Here is a 16,021-nt window from a genome sequence, read left to right as displayed (position 1 = left end):
TTCACGAGTTTCTTTTGCCACGAGCAGAGTGCATTGATTGAAGAGGTTTAGCAATGTGTTGCATACTATACTTTTTCTAGGTACATTAGATTTTAGGTTGATTTTTACAAAACAGCACGAATACATCACTCATTCGCGTGTGACGTAACCACCAGGACAAAGACCGATCGCTCCCAAACTCGTGGCGAAGTACCAGGAACGTCCGAAGTAGCTCGCGGCAATGTGCAAGTGCAATTTTGCGCACGTGTGATCAATGCATAAGTGCGCATTTTACAGTAGGGAATAGAAAAATAATACTTAGGTTATTTCCTACAAAGTCTAATGTTTGAAATAATTATTACCAGTTCACTGCGCCGTGAATGATCTTGAAAATTGTTCTGCGAAAGGTGACGCCAAAAATAAAAACATACATACATTCAATGTGTCAATTTCTGAACAATTAACGCTAACCAGAATTTTTTGTATCCTAACAATACTTTCAAATAATTTATTAAAACACGGACGTTTATTCACTGGCGAATTCGCCATTTAATAGGATAAACAACAATAGTTTCATTTGCATATGTTAAACATTTATTAATCTTCATATGTGGAGCATAATACTATATTGCGTTGTTTGGTGAATTTAATTTACCCACGCCATTGGGGCTTTATTGCTTTCTTTGAGAGTCTGAAAGACCTTTAAGTTGTTCAAGCTCAATCTTGGTTTCGCCGCCTTCTTTCCTACCGTCTTGGATTTGCGTTTCTTTTTAAAAATTCCGTCCAAAAATTTTACTCCTAAAGTTTTTTTTTCAATAAATTTTAACAGCATTTTTAAACATTTAAATTTTCTTGCCTATGTTCTGATCACTTGTAATGACCTTAAGGATCTTCGACATCCTGTAGTGCTTTTTGGTGGCCAAAAACTTAACTGTGTTCAGATGTTTATCGTGTCCAGGATTCATCCCAACATTTTCAAGATTTTCAACTTCTGTTGTATCGTACACTGGTCGAAATGCTGACAATGCTCGCGACACTCCCACCTAAAAGTTCCTATGTAGAAATCGCCACAAACTTATTTGTGAAACTCTTATTTTCGAAATATTACTACAATTTTAAAACTGAAAAGCTAAATCTAAATAACAGGAACGTTGTCGAATGTGAGAAATAATAATAATCTGTGGGACGCCTGTATATGTCGTAATACATTATTCTTATTATATTTTGTATAATTTTTGACCTTGCTTTATTTTCTCGTAAAACACCGTTATAGCACACTGTAAAATTGGCTTACCGAGGAAACATTTAAAAAAACGGTCCAACTACACTACCTCACTACAGAAATTTTAAAATCTCCAAAACTCTGTTTACTTAACAATTAAAATGACCTTCACAATCATTTAGAGTTTGATATGTTGATCCATTTTACCATCTTACGCTTATAGTAATTTTTCGAAAATTAAATTTTAGTTTTAACACTCTGCATCTTTTTAACAATAAATATTTGACACCGCATATTGAATAAATCATATTTGGATTTATAATACAACCAGCTCCTCTACGGCTCTGACGTTACACGGAATACTTCATATACCTTAGCAAAAGATCAAGCTCAAGCGGACAGCGAGCACTTAAAACTTAATCTACTAAACCAACGAAAGCTAAAACTAACCAAAACTACACATCGCAATGGAAAATAAAAAGAACATGTTAGATATTTCAAAATATTCTATGTGTGAAGTATATCAATTCATCAGGAAGTTGTGGACATTTTCATTTTAAAAACTTTTGACATTAACACAGTTTTACAATTTTATTTTAAATTTTAATTTTAAAGTTTTAAGTATTTGCTCAATGTGATTACCTATTAAGTATCTCTTGGTACAAATGAACATATTTCATGTTCACATTCAAAAAGTCTATATAAAGGTAGGTCGACATATGCTTAGTTTCCAAGATATGGGAAATTATATATTTAAAAAAAAAATAGCTTTTGCAACAAAGTGCATCGAAGAGTGCATTTTTCATGATTTTAAAATTCGAAAATAACTTAAGAGCCAAAAAGTTGTAGTATTAGTGGTATATTCAAAGTAAACTTTAAAAAAGTGATTTGACGTATATCTCGACGACTATTTGTCAAGATAACTCTCGGCACGGTACTGGACTTTAAAATTGTAATGAATTGTAATTAATTGTAATTGTAAAATTAAGATTTTCTGGACCTAGGTTTATACTTTTATGTTTATGATTTTTGATACCCCTTCTATATTAATTAAGTTTTGCATCTAGGAAAACCTTTTTTACATTTTATTTATATTTCGATAAACCAACGCCAACGATTGTAATATACTAGTGAACAGAGAAAAATTAGCACTATTTAGTTTTTTATTTTAAAAAAAGAAACTTTCAAAAGTCGTAATTTTCTTTTTAATATCAAGAGACAAGAGACTGTTAAGACACAAAATACGATTTTACCTTAAAAACGCCTAGTAGCCAAGATTATGGCAATATCCAAATATGACAAATGAAATTTATTACAAAAAAAAAACTAGTACAATAGCGTCAAAGTTGGTGTTTCGTTATTGGTTTTCACCTACCCTATAGTGGACAAGATTTTGGGATGTGAAATGATTTTTTCTTGCGCTATCACTCAATAATTTCAAATATACTAAAACCAAATAACTCAAAATATTGCAAAGGCCGCTAATGTGCAAGATTGTTACTTCATGCTAACATTTACTTTCGGATGTTTGACCAAATGTTCTGTTAAATCGGCTCCAAGCAGCTCCTCGTGTACCGCCATTCGAATTGGCACGATTTTGTTGATTATCCATAGTAGAGTAACGGTGGAACATAAACCCCATGTAACGAAGCAGAAGACGGTCAAGGTTTGCACACCGAGCAGATACCAACCACCTCCTAATATCAATTTATAAAATGTACATTAGTTATTGTTCAACAAATATTTCAATAATATATTTTCTTTCACAAAAAAAAACAAAAAGTGAATTGATCTATGTTTATTCTAAGACAATATATAAATTTCCCCTTAATTTTGGACATAATCGTCTGCAAGCCTTTCAAACAATCTTATCAAACTTTGAAATTCACTTTTTTTCAAAATTTGTTGCAACAATAATTAATTACTATTAATTACTATTAATAACTATTAAGCATAAAAACCTTTAGCAATTCCATTTCGGCCTCCGGTGGTGTCTAGTGGATAAGGATTTGAGGCAAATATCCCAACGGCGATTATACCTACAAAAATAACGACAATTTGTCTTGTAATAATTCAATTTAATTAATTGTGAATTTTAGCTGTTATTAATGAACTCACCCCATATGCCACCAACTCCGTGTACTGCACTGGCACCAACAGGATCGTCAATATTTACCTAAAAATGGAACCTTCATTGGCATATTGCCTTTTGTAATTAAGTAACAACCTTTCATTGGTATTAATCGAAAGCACTTGACCTAAATCTCGACTAAACAAATGGCTGCTAAGTCAAAAGAGATCGAGAATTCATTCACTGCTAATTAAAAAAATATGGCTAGCTTAAAAAGTATGACCAAAAAAAATAAATTCTCGAATGTGTCAAAGTATCCCCAACAATGATAAAAACACATAACCAAGAAAACGTATCCAGAACTAGACTAAACTGTACCTGATCATGACAAACCAATGGCTAATAAATTTAATAGAATTACATTCCAAATCAAGCTTGTTATTACACCATAATTTTATCATTCCTTCCCTAGCTTATTAAACTATGTCTTCTGTTTCATTTTCATTCAATTTGTTACCGTTCGATTTTTCATTACCCTTTTGACTTTTCCAATTTGTATTGATTTCATTTCATTTCACTCTTTACTTTCCATAATTATATAAGACCTATAAGTTTCATTCTCACCGACAAGAAGTATTTCTTGGGTGTTATTTTAGTCTATTTATCAAATAATCGTAATTATTTTACTCCCACTTCTACTAAATAATCTTTTGTTTTATTTTTTTATTTTTTAAAGCTTCTTTTTTTGGTTATGAATTTACGGGAATTAGTATGAATAGCATTATATTGTAGTCGTGATATTGTGGCTTGTATTGATTGATAAATAAACTTTATTATTATTATTATTACTATTGTTCGTTACAATATGGGGTGCTTTTTAATTAGGTGTCTGGTACTTGACAGGATCATTTCTTAAGTATTTTCAAGCAAATAATGTCCTCTAAACATCTCCCCGTAAGGGCTTCGTTTCCAGGATGAAAGGTGTTAAAGTAAAATTGGTTTTTATCATAATTTTAATATTACTTAACATAACTTAACAACAACACAGGCGTCAAAGGGTATTTTCGGTGCTAAATATTTTGTAAAATTTTCACCAGTGCCATCCGCAATGTTTTACACTGAAATATGACCAGTTCTTATAAAACTACGTACATTTTAATGAATTACGGAATTATTAAAATCCTGATGTTGTTTTGTCCTTCCGAAATTTTAAACTGAATATTATCTATTATTAAAAATAAACTTTTAAATTTTAATTTCCGTTTAGTCAAAACTATACTTTGGATCTTTGGTCAGTTGAATTTTGGTTTGTTTCTTCTAGATATTGTTTGGTGCCTTCTTGGTTGGCAGTATCCTGCCAGTATTTGTAGTCTCGTGAGAGTCCACTTTTGGTTCTAAGGCATAGAGGATTTTATAATTACAACCCTCAACTGCTTCAGTCCCACCAGACTACAGTACACTATTTGCTATTCCAACATACGGCTTTGGTGCAAAGTACGACATTACTGAAATATTTCAAATAAAAAATTTAACACCCTGTACATATGCCGTTCTAAAGCACTTTCAATATCATGTTCATAAATTGGGGAAATTTAAGGACCGACTAAAGAAAATCCAAAATAATTTGCTAAACTATTTTGTTTCACTTAACATCATAGGTATTTTATATATAATTTTTTTATGTCAGTCTTCTCCATCCAAAATTTAATTTACTAAATTGTAGAGACTCTTATTTGAGCAGCCCTATGAAACATAAATACTAAAAAATGTTAGTAATAACAACGTACTAAATTGAACAGAGGCATGGATCCGCATACCAAAAACGACCCCACGGCTCCGATAAATATAGCTTCCCATCCTAAAAGGAGATATACCTGTAAAAATGATACTGGGAAGTTAGCAGCTAAAATTTGGCAGCAAAATATGTTTAGGAAGCCGTTGATAGTACATTTAAAAATCTTCTGGATTCCTGATTTATAAACAACAGACGCAGACTGAATCCAGTATTACAATGGCCTATGAAAGTTTCTTTGAAAAATTGTTAAGTAGATGTATTTAAATATAGAATCAAGAGATGGCAATACAAACCGAAATACCATGTTACACATTATTTCTCATATCTCTTTACGACGGTTACAGTGTGATGAAATGTTGGAATAGAAAATCTATTTTCGTTCTACCTTGTAATCGAAATTTACAACCTGCCTTTTATGGATGGAAAATGGAAAATAAAAAATGTGTTTTAGTTTCACTCTATAGCGACTTTCGTACGGGTGTGCAAGCGAATTTTTCTGCAAAATTGAAATTATACATAGCAGTTTGACTTGAAGTAACGTAATTTACGTTGATTCTGTTTATATTTTTAAATATTGCCACCAACGCAAAATGATAAATATAAAAATTAGTAATTTCCATTTGAATACATACTATAGGCTAAATGAACAATTACTTGGTAATATGAAACATTCTTTTAACTTGGGACGGTATACCCTTTATTTGTTTACATTCCGGCGAATATACCACCTAAAAAGTAAGTGAAAATTATGCAAAAAAGACAAAAATTCTGCGTGTGCGATTTCAACTTCAAAATTTAACGTAGTTTCCGCTCAAACCGAAAGTGAATTTCACTGCACATGGTTGAAAAGGTCAAACTCAGCCTATATTGTAGCTATTCTTGGTAGCGTGTTCTCCCTTTCTTGTGTCGCCGGGTATATGACTCGTAACACTTTTCGCTTTAAATATCTGAATATAAAACTGAAGAGAGAGTGCGAATTAGCATTTCAATTAGAAGAGCAATTTTATGAGTTCCTCAGTAGACGACCTAAGGAGTGAAAAATTAATCTATTTGTTGTTGTTGCACTTTAACTATAAGTACAGTGGTGAAAACGAAAGGTCATATTAATCTACTAACAAGTGATCTGTGATTTGCCACGCCACGCAAACCTTGATATAAAAAGCAACCCGCCGTGATCGACACGAGAGATCCCAGAATGCCATTAATAATATCCAAAGCGTCAATGCGGCCGCGTAATTTCACCATCGTGAAAATAATACTTGCAGTACCGCCACCGAAAGAGGACATCATCGTCATGACTGCAGCTTTGGCGGCGTAGTGCCATTTGGCACCGCTAAGGCCGTAAGTGCTTCCAGAATTGAATGCCAACCATCCCCACCAAAGAACAAACAATCCCATGACAGCGTTTACAGGGTTCCCTGGAGCGAGAAAAGTAAAATTAATGCTGTTGGTCTTCGTAGAATAAGCTATTGACAAGTTTCTTCACATTATTTAAGGATGTTTTCCGCAAAAACCTAACCTTAATTTTTTATGAATATATTTAGAGCAATCATTCAAGCGAAAAGCTTTTCACGTAAAGACATATTAATAGACAAACTAAGGTTTGTTGTTAAAAATGTCTTAACAAACACAAAACAGTGTTAACCTGAATAACGAGTGAAATTGCAATCAACTGCTCTAGTGGCAGAAGATTCTGGGCATTGCTAGACTCAGGTTTAATGCAGAAAAACTGAAGATTTAAAATTTAAAGGTGGTATTTATAGTCATTTCATAGCTGTTGTACTTAAGGAACCTTTATATATCAAATAAATTCTGAAGCTCCCTCAAGGAATTACTATTAATACGACCCTAACAGTTTCTTCTTCTGATACTTACCTAAAGGCAATTGCTTTATTCCGTTATCATATCGTCCTAAACGAGGGCCCAACATAAAAGCGCTGGCCAGCGCTGCGCTTCCGCCTATTAAGTGGACAACACCAGACCCTGCGATGTCCACCGCCCCCAGTCGTTTCAAAAACCCGTGCTCGCCCCAAATCCATCCCGCCGGAATACAATAGACGCTAGTGTTTAAGAAGCTAAAAATGCATTTTTGACAGAGGCATGATCACTAACTAATACTAACTTCGCTTTTTAGCCTACAGTTTCCATTAGTACATATTTATTTTGAACGCTCTAGAAAAAACCAAATAAATCAAATCCAAATGAAAACCAGTGTAAAACGTCATATTAACATAAATCCCGCGATATAGTCCTTTAAGTGTGGATATTTATTTAAAAAAAGCTTTATTTCTCAATAAGATAATGCGATCAAACTGTCCAAATATATCGAACTTATAAAAATGCGTCCCTTACCCTCGACCCGGGCCATTGTTTGAGGTTGTGAAATTCGACTACCGCATGACCAGGTACAGATTGGATACGGACAACAACATTGGAAATAACTTTCTCATTTTAATTTCACACTTCATTCACATTTTAACTGTCTTATAACCACAAGAACAACAGCCAACACCATAATTGTCAACAAAATACACACCTGTATATACCTACATCATAAACTCATTCGCTTTTGCTTGATACTGGAGGGCCTAATAAACAATATTAGCGCTTGTCTCAAAGACTTTATTCTGGGGAGGAAAGTTATAGCATAAGGTATTTCATTGAATATCTCAACTGCGTTATAGCAAAAATATGTCTGGAAAATTACCGGAGTGTGTCATGGAAGGCAATATCTCACACAATGAAAGTGTCTCGAATATAAATATAATTTCCTCTGCAAAGTTTTTCAAACAAGTACGACGGGGTCTTATTGAATTTTAGTAAAAAACAAAGATGGCTAAATGAAATTTAAAACGGTCCTTCAGCTTGAGCCAACCCGAATTAGAAAAGAACTGAGAAATACGGTCATACATTCAGAGATTATAACTAAAACAAATACAAGCATTCTGAAGCCATAAGAATCTCTCTTTATCTGGAGAATAGACCATACTGCGACATGGGATAAAACTAACATATCACAGAGTTTAAGAAAACTTAGGAACTTAGAAACCCCCAAGTCACCATCAAACCATAATCCTAAATTTTTTCACCCGTCCGAAGAAGGAGAGATAATCTCATCATTTAGCGTAATCTTGAAAGAGGCGTTTCTTACAATTTCTTCCCTTTTGTTTCCAAATAATAACAACTGCGTTTTCTTATTATCCAATTAGAGGTTATAAGCCGAAATTATTTTTAGATCCAAATTTATAAGTAGAGAAGTAAACTGTACAAACTGAGAACAGAATAGGTCCCAGAATACTCCCCTGAGGAACACCCCTTTCCAAAGCAATGGCATCTGAATGAGTATTTCCTATAACTATTCTTTGGTATCTCTGACAAAGAAAATTTTAGAAAAATGAAAGAGCACCTTTTATTTAGAAGCATTTCAGTTTAGCTAAGCTTTGTCGAATGCTTTGCTATAATCCAAGAATATGAGACAAGAGAGAGTAACAACAGTAACATGAGTAACATGAAGCAAGTAGTGCTCTGAAGAGGTCGAAAACCAGATTGAGTGTTTGAACTGGCGCATAGGAACTGACGAAGTTATTTAACTGCAAATTTTTCAACAACCTTTAAGATAGTTGACAAAATGATTGGTCTAAAATCGTTAATGATACTTGGACAGTTTTTCTTTGGAACGGGTATGATGTACTGATGTTGACGACTTTTTTAGTCAATAATTTTATCTAATCTATTATGTATTTAAATATGTTAATGATTTTAAATTATCTAACTTCAATTTCCTTCTTCTGATCTAATAAATGCATTCTATATCCAGGTTTGCAACAAGTTTTTTAGAATATGTTGACCACATCTTCATAATCTGGAATGGAACCGATAGACAGCTGGACTGCTTACTCAATCACGATTCACTTAATAACAGATAATATATTCAAAAGATACGTTAGACGGTTACTGACAAAATATAAGGTTAACAGAGTTTTTTAGTTAGAAGCGACTTTGCCTTTCCCAAAACCAAAACCGAATATCCAATCAAGAGAGAAGAGAGAGAGAGAGAGAGGAACTGCATCTATCAAATACAATGTGAATGCCGCGAGTTGTATATTTGTGAGACCCAACGTCCTCTAAATGTACTCGAAGAACACACAAAACAAACAAATGGGACCTGCGATGCCAGCGCATGTTTTTAGAATACAACAAAAAATGGTCAGTGTTGCCTACAGGCAATCTCACTAGAAAAAGCGCAAATTTCTTCAGTCTTCATACCGAATATTAACAACGTTTTAAGCAACTCAACTTATTATAACTTTTAGTGGGATACTTCCTGGTTAACTGCATATAACTCGGTCAAACTACTTTGTATAAACGACGTAGTTTTCGGATTCGATTTGGTTCGCATTTATAATAGACATGAAAAAGTTATTGATAGAAAATAGGTACAATAATAATTATTGTTTCTCAGCTCAACAAATTCAGCTTACCTGAATATGCAATAAGCTTTAAAATTACATCTTTCTGCCATGGCACCGCTAACAATGGTAGTGGCTGTAGTAGCGAATGATAATTGAAAAATGAAAGCGGTGTAAACGGACCCCTTGAAAGGGTCGTCGTTTGTAGGGTCTATGAAAAAGTCACCTAGAGCAATGAATCCATTATTTAAATCTGCTCGACCGAAAGACATTGCGAATCCGAACGCCCAATACGTTAAACCTAGATAGTTGTAGTGATTAACTAAAGCTCCAACGCAACACTTTTGTTTTACCTCCCAGAACGATATCCACAACATTTTTCATCATAATATTAACTTCATTTTTGATGGAAACACATCCAGACTCAAGCATACCAAATCCTGCAAACGGTAAGTATATATGTCACCCAAAATCCTTTGAAAATACTTACCAGTTTGCATAGTGAAAATCATAAAGGAACTGGTAATAATCCAATTACTATCTTCAACTCCGATATTGAACAAAGCTGGAACATTGTAGGTTCTATTTCCAGTTGCGTTTGTACTATTAATAATCATTTTAGTGATAGCTTCAGGAGTTTCTGATATGCGCAGAAACTTTGGTTCCTACTTACATATATGCTACCCGTACTTTAATTCATTTTAAAATGTTTACGGTTTTAGGAGCGTACATGTAAACATTTTAATATTTAAACGCAGTGATTTGCATAATTCGGGAATAACGACCGCCTCTTATCAAAGATTTCATTTATTCATCAAAAACGGCAGTTAGAGGAATTAAATATAAAGAACTATGTTAAATTGGGCTGGGTAAGGTTACGGACACAATAGTCCATCGTGTCAACTACTTATCGATTGTTTATAGGTTCACTTGGAACCATTATTTGAGGGGACGTACTTCGCGTAAACAAACTTTTTATCTTGTAGATAGGTATCTATTTAAATAATTTACTGGACCATCAGGTCTCCTTTGCATCTAATTCCAGAGAAAACAAATCATACGTTTCGTAATCAATATCAATCAATCAATATCAAAATAAATACTCATAAATGAATATATAAAGAATATTATATATCAAAAAAATATATATAAATGCGGCAGTATAAAATGAAACGATGGTGATTCTTTTACATTTTATTAGGGATGTCGAAATACCGTATTATTGAAACCATCAAAACTTTTACAATTGCATTTGATAAATAAATTTTCAGACGTCTCATTTGAACAAAACGCTGTAAATTGATTTCGTGTCTTGATATGTTCCAACAGCTTGAAAGCATAATTCTTGCGTCTATGTTCCTCCATGGTGTACACATAATTTAGGGTCTTCGGTTGGGTATGCTGATTGAGGGGATCGAAGTCCATTTTTGATAAAAGAGCAAAGGAAATTGGTTTATCATCTTCATACAGCACGTAGCATGTAGGTTTCTTATCTACATACCATTGATTAATTAAACTGACACTAAATTCGTCGACCACTTGAAGTCCTTTAATGGTTTTTAACGCCTTTTCACCCAAAAAGTATTTAATTTCCATATCCGAAGAATATACGTCTGTCGTCTATCACTGCCCGGTTCAGACTAGTCAGGACTTGCCATCGTACTCTAGACTTGTTTTGTTGACAATACACATGGAACATCTTAAATATGTTGCTGTATTTAAGATTCGACTAATTGTTGATAGAGTTGTTTAATAATAAAAAAGAAACATTAGTAAACCATTTTTATTTCAATCTTACTTAATTTGAACAAGGACGCAATTTGCAATAGTAGCCGTAGGCACTTTAAAATTGTTAAATCAACAGCGACGTGAGAACTTTTACCGGACAAGATGGAAAAAGATCTACTATTGATTTAGATTTAAGAGTGTGGATATCGAAGAAGAAGAATGTTCTCTCAAGTAAAATAGCCCATTTTGAAATCGAAGAAGAAGATATTCTCTCGCTCTCTTTATTAAATCCTCGACGGAAGTCGGCAATAGGCGAATGATCACAGCAGTCTTGCTTAACAGGATTTGCGTAAAGCATTGTTGAATTGAATTGAAATATCTTTTTATCTATGCTTTGAATTTTCAAAATTAGGTTATACATCGCTAAGAAAAATTTTGTTTTTACAGTAATGTGTCAGATATACGAAGCGTATTGCTTCAGGACACATCTTCGCGTACTTTAAACATTCCATAATTTGTGGACAAAATGTCTAATAGTGGGTCAGCGTCCGTGATTGGATGGACCTGCGAAGATGCAAAATGTTGCTTCAGCAATGAAGGATTCGATGCAGAAAGTATTCGATTGCTCTGTGATGAAAACAAAATCGATGGGAAATGTTTGCTCGCCTTAAATGAAGGTGATTTTACCATAGAACCTATATCCAAATTAAATCTCCATGATCGAAAATGTTTGTACATTTTATGCAAGTGTCTCCAAAGAGAAAACCAAGGAAGTCTTCTAGAATTAGGTCTAGTGGAAAGTCCAGCGACTAGTATATTAGGGCATCACCAATATCATAAATTAGAAAGTGAATATGGTGATTTGGATCAAAACTCCCCGCCAATGTCAGAAGCTGATCGACCTAGGTTTCCTCCTGAGAAAATCAAAGCCATGTTAAGTTTTTGTTATGTTGTTGTTGTTACTTGGATTACTGCTTTTGTTATGGTTATTGTACATGACAGAGTACCTGATATGGACAAATATCCTCCTCTTCCAGATATATTTTTAGATAATGTGCCTCATATTCCATGGGCATTTGATATGTGTGAGATTACAGGGACTTTTCTTTTTACAATTTGGCTACTTGTTCTACTGTTTCATAAGCATAGGTAAGTATTATGGTTATAGTATTCTATTTCTTGCTTTGGTATACCATGATTCATTATTTGTTTTAAACTTCGTAAAACTTAAATGAAACTTTGAGATCTTTGAGAATTCTCAAAAGGTTGCCAGTAAGACAAAATTTGTGTTTGTATTGAGCAAATCATTGATTTTCGCATGATTGCCTAAATATTGTTTTATGATATATTTTTTACAAAAATACTAAACAAAATATCTTTCTCTTCATTGAGCAAGCAAGCCTAGTAAGATATTCTTTTCAAATAAAGTAACTAAGTAAACTAAATTAGTTGATGTATAAAAAAATTAACATAACTTTTAATGCTAGTTTTGCAATTTTTATATTTTATATCTGGTATACTAATAAACCCGCTAATTGTCTTGGTAGAACTTAAAATAACACATTAACATTGCCCATATTTCTCATTACATTTTTATTTTATACAGATAACTATTAATTTTTTTGCACAGTAAAAAGATTATTTTAGAAAAATGATTACCTCTCTTACAGTACTTTGTGTTTCACTGGTTGAGAACTTCCAGGCAACCTTAGGTTACCTTGATAAAAATTTATGCACAAATAAATATTTAAACAAAAAAAATCAAATAAAAATATAATATTAATCAGGTATTTGGCCAGCCAAATAACTATTTCATGTGATATTACATAAGTGACTAATTTATCAGTTATTATTACTTATTGGTAAATAATAAAAAGTATGTTTTTAATGGAATGCATTTTTTAGTACATAAGCAGTTGCTTTCGTGTAGTTCAAAGTCCATTTGATAAGGCATTTTTATTGGTCACAAATTCAAATCAAAATGCCCTTGACAAAAATTGCCAATAATTGGGTTCCAATTTAAACTCATTTTAAACAACAGAAAATATACCGTGATTTTAAAAAAAATTATGCCTTTATGGTGGGATATGATAATGCAAGGTTAACATGTTTTCGAGTAGTGTGGAAGAAAGTACCAGCAACTGACCTGATTATGACCTTTAACATATTCAAAAAGTTAGAAAATCTTCATGTTGGCACTAGTACTACTCATTGTTTCACTTTATCTCTCTATGCTTTTGAATATTTTTTGATCAGCTATTGAGGACATTTTTCAAAAATGATTATAATTATTTGTTTGTAACTTAGGATGTCAGATTCTATTTATTATCAAATCTACTGAATATTTCCATTATTTTTAGGTTTATTTTGATGAGACGAATATTTGCGCTTTCTGGAACAGTGTTCCTTCTGCGTTGTGTAACAATGCTAATAACTTCCTTAAGTGTTCCTGGCGCTCATTTACAATGCCAACCTAGGACTTACTCTAAAACGTCGTCTTCCTTATTTGATGATGTAGCAAAAAAGCTCCAACAAGCATATGTCATATGGAGAGGTGCCGGTATGTCTATTCGAGGGGTTCGCACCTGTGGAGACTATATGTTCAGTGGGCACACTGTCGCATTAACAATGTTGAATTTTTTTATTACTGAGTGTAAGTTGTTAAGCATTTATTTATTATCCATGTCACCAACAAAATATTGTTTTTTCAGATACTCCAAGATATCTTTACTCCCTCCACACACTTTCATGGCTAATGAATATGTTTGGAATTTTTTTTATACTTGCCGCTCATGAACACTACTCAATAGACATCTTTGTAGCATTTTATATCACAAGTAGACTATTTTTATATTACCATACATTAGCAAATAACCAGGCCTTAATGCACAGAGATGTGATAAGAACTAGAATTTGGTTTCCTCTATTCTCATATTTTGAATCTAGCGTGGAAGGAATTGTTCCAAATGAATATGAGACTCCTGCTCAGATTGCAAGTAATCTCTGCTGCTTTTCGAAAGGCGTTTTATGTGATTTCCTGAAGATTTTTGTTACTTCCAATAAAAAAAGTACAAACGCGGAAAGTATTAGTAATAATATTCATCAAACCAAAAAAATTAAGTGACATAAAATTGTAGGGAAGGTAATACTGACCATATTGTAGGTTACTGAAATTCATCTGCCCAAAAAACTGAGACCAATTTATTCCCTTTTAAATGTTAAAAGAACTGAATTTTTATTTAATGGATGAATCCAATAACTCACATACACAATCAGGTGACTAAAATTTTGTGCACATTAAGAAACTTATAGTTTGTCTAGACTGATTTTATAAAAAGTTCATATTTTTGATTATTTATTTTCATCTTGGCATTAACCGAAAACAGTTAAATAAACTATTGTAATATATTATGTTTTAATAAAGCAAGTCCTTTTTGTTGACCGTAATTTCACATCCATGTAAAGGAATATAAAATCAAACTTAGATTATTTCGCGGTGTTTGAACTTGATTTGTTGTTTCCCTTTGCCTACCGATTAAACGTTTTCCATGATATTCGTTTTTACTACTCATTGGTACACAAAAACAAACCTGTTGTGGGTATGTATTGAATGTAAAAGTACCAAATGTAAAATATAAATGGCGGCTCAGTAAACAACTACATTTTTGCTTATAGAGTCTATCTAATTGCAACTATTTTAAAATTGTACCTATTTCTGCTGTTAAAACAATTATTGCTTTTATTTTCCTAACACTATGTATATTTTTCGGAAGCCAAAAGAAGCTTAGTTGAATGAAAAATATCAACATTACCTAACACGTCAAAATTGTTAAGAATTAGGAGAAAAAACTACCCCACTAAAAATAGTGCAAGACAGCTTATTAACACTTTTTGCTTTTTGGTCTCAAATATGACGAGAAATATAATAAGATAATATAGGATATGTTGGGTGTACTATTTTTGACACTTTCTGAGTATTTATTTATCCTTAAGATGCGGCTTTTGCAATAGTGCTCCTACTACGAAAAATGGCACAAACGGGTTCTTTTTCAAAAAGTTGCGTTTTAAGATACCCCCTGTATCTTTTCTAATTGATAATTTATAGAAAAACTAATAACTCTTCATTTTGCGTAGAATGTAGTGCCTTTCAGAATAAATATACGATGACCGATCAAAAAAGGATTGAACGCTAATTTATTTTCTTTGTTTATTTTGGGAGCTTTTCAAAAATATGTAGTGTAGCATATATTCCAAAAACAACCTCAAAGTTTAGACACTTCAATAATTTATATTTTTGGCCTCAAGAATGTACCAAATAATTTTCGACTGGTTGGAAAATTTGACTTTCCCAACTTGCTTTAAATAAATAATATGCAAAATCAGGTGGAGAAACACTATGAATTTGTATCAGCACCTTTTTTTTAATTTAATTAATTTTTAGTTTCAAGAAATAATCTATTACAATTATATACAATGTATATTTTTGAACAGCCTACCACCAAAATGATTAGTTTTCTTTTCTCGAAGATAATGGTTAATTTAATGGTTTTCCGAAGTTGCACTACAGAATCTTGTAGTGTCTTTATACATTATTTGGCATAAAACTTTATTAAAAAACTTATAATAGAAATTTTGGGAGAAATTGAGGGTCCCAAAAACGACCAATCGAAAATTTAAAGTTTCCCGGTCTTTGTTACATACTTTAATTTTTTTTAGTTGATTATTTATATTCCCCTAATTTAAAAATTTTAATTATTGAAAATGTCGAAATTTGAGGTTGTTTTTAAAATATATACAAATATACATTTTTGAAATGC

The 16,021-nt window shown here is 32.5% G+C and overlaps 2 protein-coding genes across 4 annotated transcripts; one reads left to right on the top strand and one right to left on the bottom strand.

The window, feature by feature from the left end:
• Nucleotides 1-530: 530 nt before the first annotated feature.
• Nucleotides 531-10,191, bottom strand: LOC132697212 (putative ammonium transporter 2). Of its 3 annotated transcripts, none has more exons than XM_060662519.1 (11): nt 9,967-10,191; nt 9,830-9,916; nt 9,549-9,777; nt 6,943-7,142; nt 6,216-6,485; nt 5,060-5,130; nt 3,320-3,377; nt 3,163-3,240; nt 2,714-2,898; nt 836-1,022; nt 531-777 (listed from the first exon to the last, which is right to left on the bottom strand). In XM_060662519.1, exons 1-11 carry the CDS (start codon nt 10,091-10,093, stop codon nt 626-628), a joined length of 1,644 nt encoding a protein of 547 aa, XP_060518502.1. In that variant the 5' UTR covers nt 10,094-10,191; the 3' UTR covers nt 531-625. The 3 variants fall into 3 exon arrangements, with proteins under 3 accessions (XP_060518502.1, XP_060518504.1, XP_060518503.1); XM_060662521.1 differs by having other exon boundaries at nt 6,336-6,485; XM_060662520.1 differs by having other exon boundaries at nt 2,720-2,898; nt 9,967-10,190.
• A 1,364-nt stretch (nt 10,192-11,555) lies between these two features.
• LOC132696687 (ceramide phosphoethanolamine synthase-like) lies at nt 11,556-14,731 on the top strand. Its single transcript, XM_060661668.1, has 3 exons — nt 11,556-12,353; nt 13,565-13,857; nt 13,916-14,731. Exons 1-3 carry the CDS (start codon nt 11,731-11,733, stop codon nt 14,326-14,328), a joined length of 1,329 nt encoding a protein of 442 aa, XP_060517651.1. The 5' UTR covers nt 11,556-11,730; the 3' UTR covers nt 14,329-14,731.
• The last annotated feature ends 1,290 nt before the right edge of the window (nt 14,732-16,021 follow it).

The sequence above is a fragment of the Cylas formicarius genome, unplaced genomic scaffold (assembly GCF_029955315.1).
Source record: "Cylas formicarius isolate icCylForm1 unplaced genomic scaffold, icCylForm1.1 PGA_scaffold_1__22_contigs__length_36826433, whole genome shotgun sequence".
In the NCBI taxonomy this organism is placed as follows: Eukaryota; Metazoa; Arthropoda; class Insecta; order Coleoptera; family Brentidae; genus Cylas; species Cylas formicarius.
Note: the sequence above shows the minus strand (reverse complement) of the source record. Positions and strands in the feature narration are given on the sequence as shown.

Coding starts and splice junctions, on each gene's coding strand:
- LOC132696687 (XM_060661668.1), top strand. CDS start 11,731: ATGTCTAATAGTGGGTCAGCGTCCGTGATTGGATGGACCTGCGAAGAT. Junction 12,354..13,564: donor CTACTGTTTCATAAGCATAG/GTAAGTATTATG, acceptor CATTATTTTTAG/GTTTATTTTGATGAGACGAA. Junction 13,858..13,915: donor GAATTTTTTTATTACTGAGT/GTAAGTTGTTAA, acceptor TTGTTTTTTCAG/ATACTCCAAGATATCTTTAC.
- LOC132697212 (XM_060662519.1), bottom strand. CDS start 10,093: ATGATTATTAATAGTACAAACGCAACTGGAAATAGAACCTACAATGTT. Junction 9,917..9,966: donor GATTTTCACTATGCAAACTG/GTAAGTATTTTC, acceptor TACCGTTTGCAG/GATTTGGTATGCTTGAGTCT. Junction 1,023..2,713: donor TCAAACATCCGAAAGTAAAT/GTTAGCATGAAG, acceptor AGGAACTTTTAG/GTGGGAGTGTCGCGAGCATT.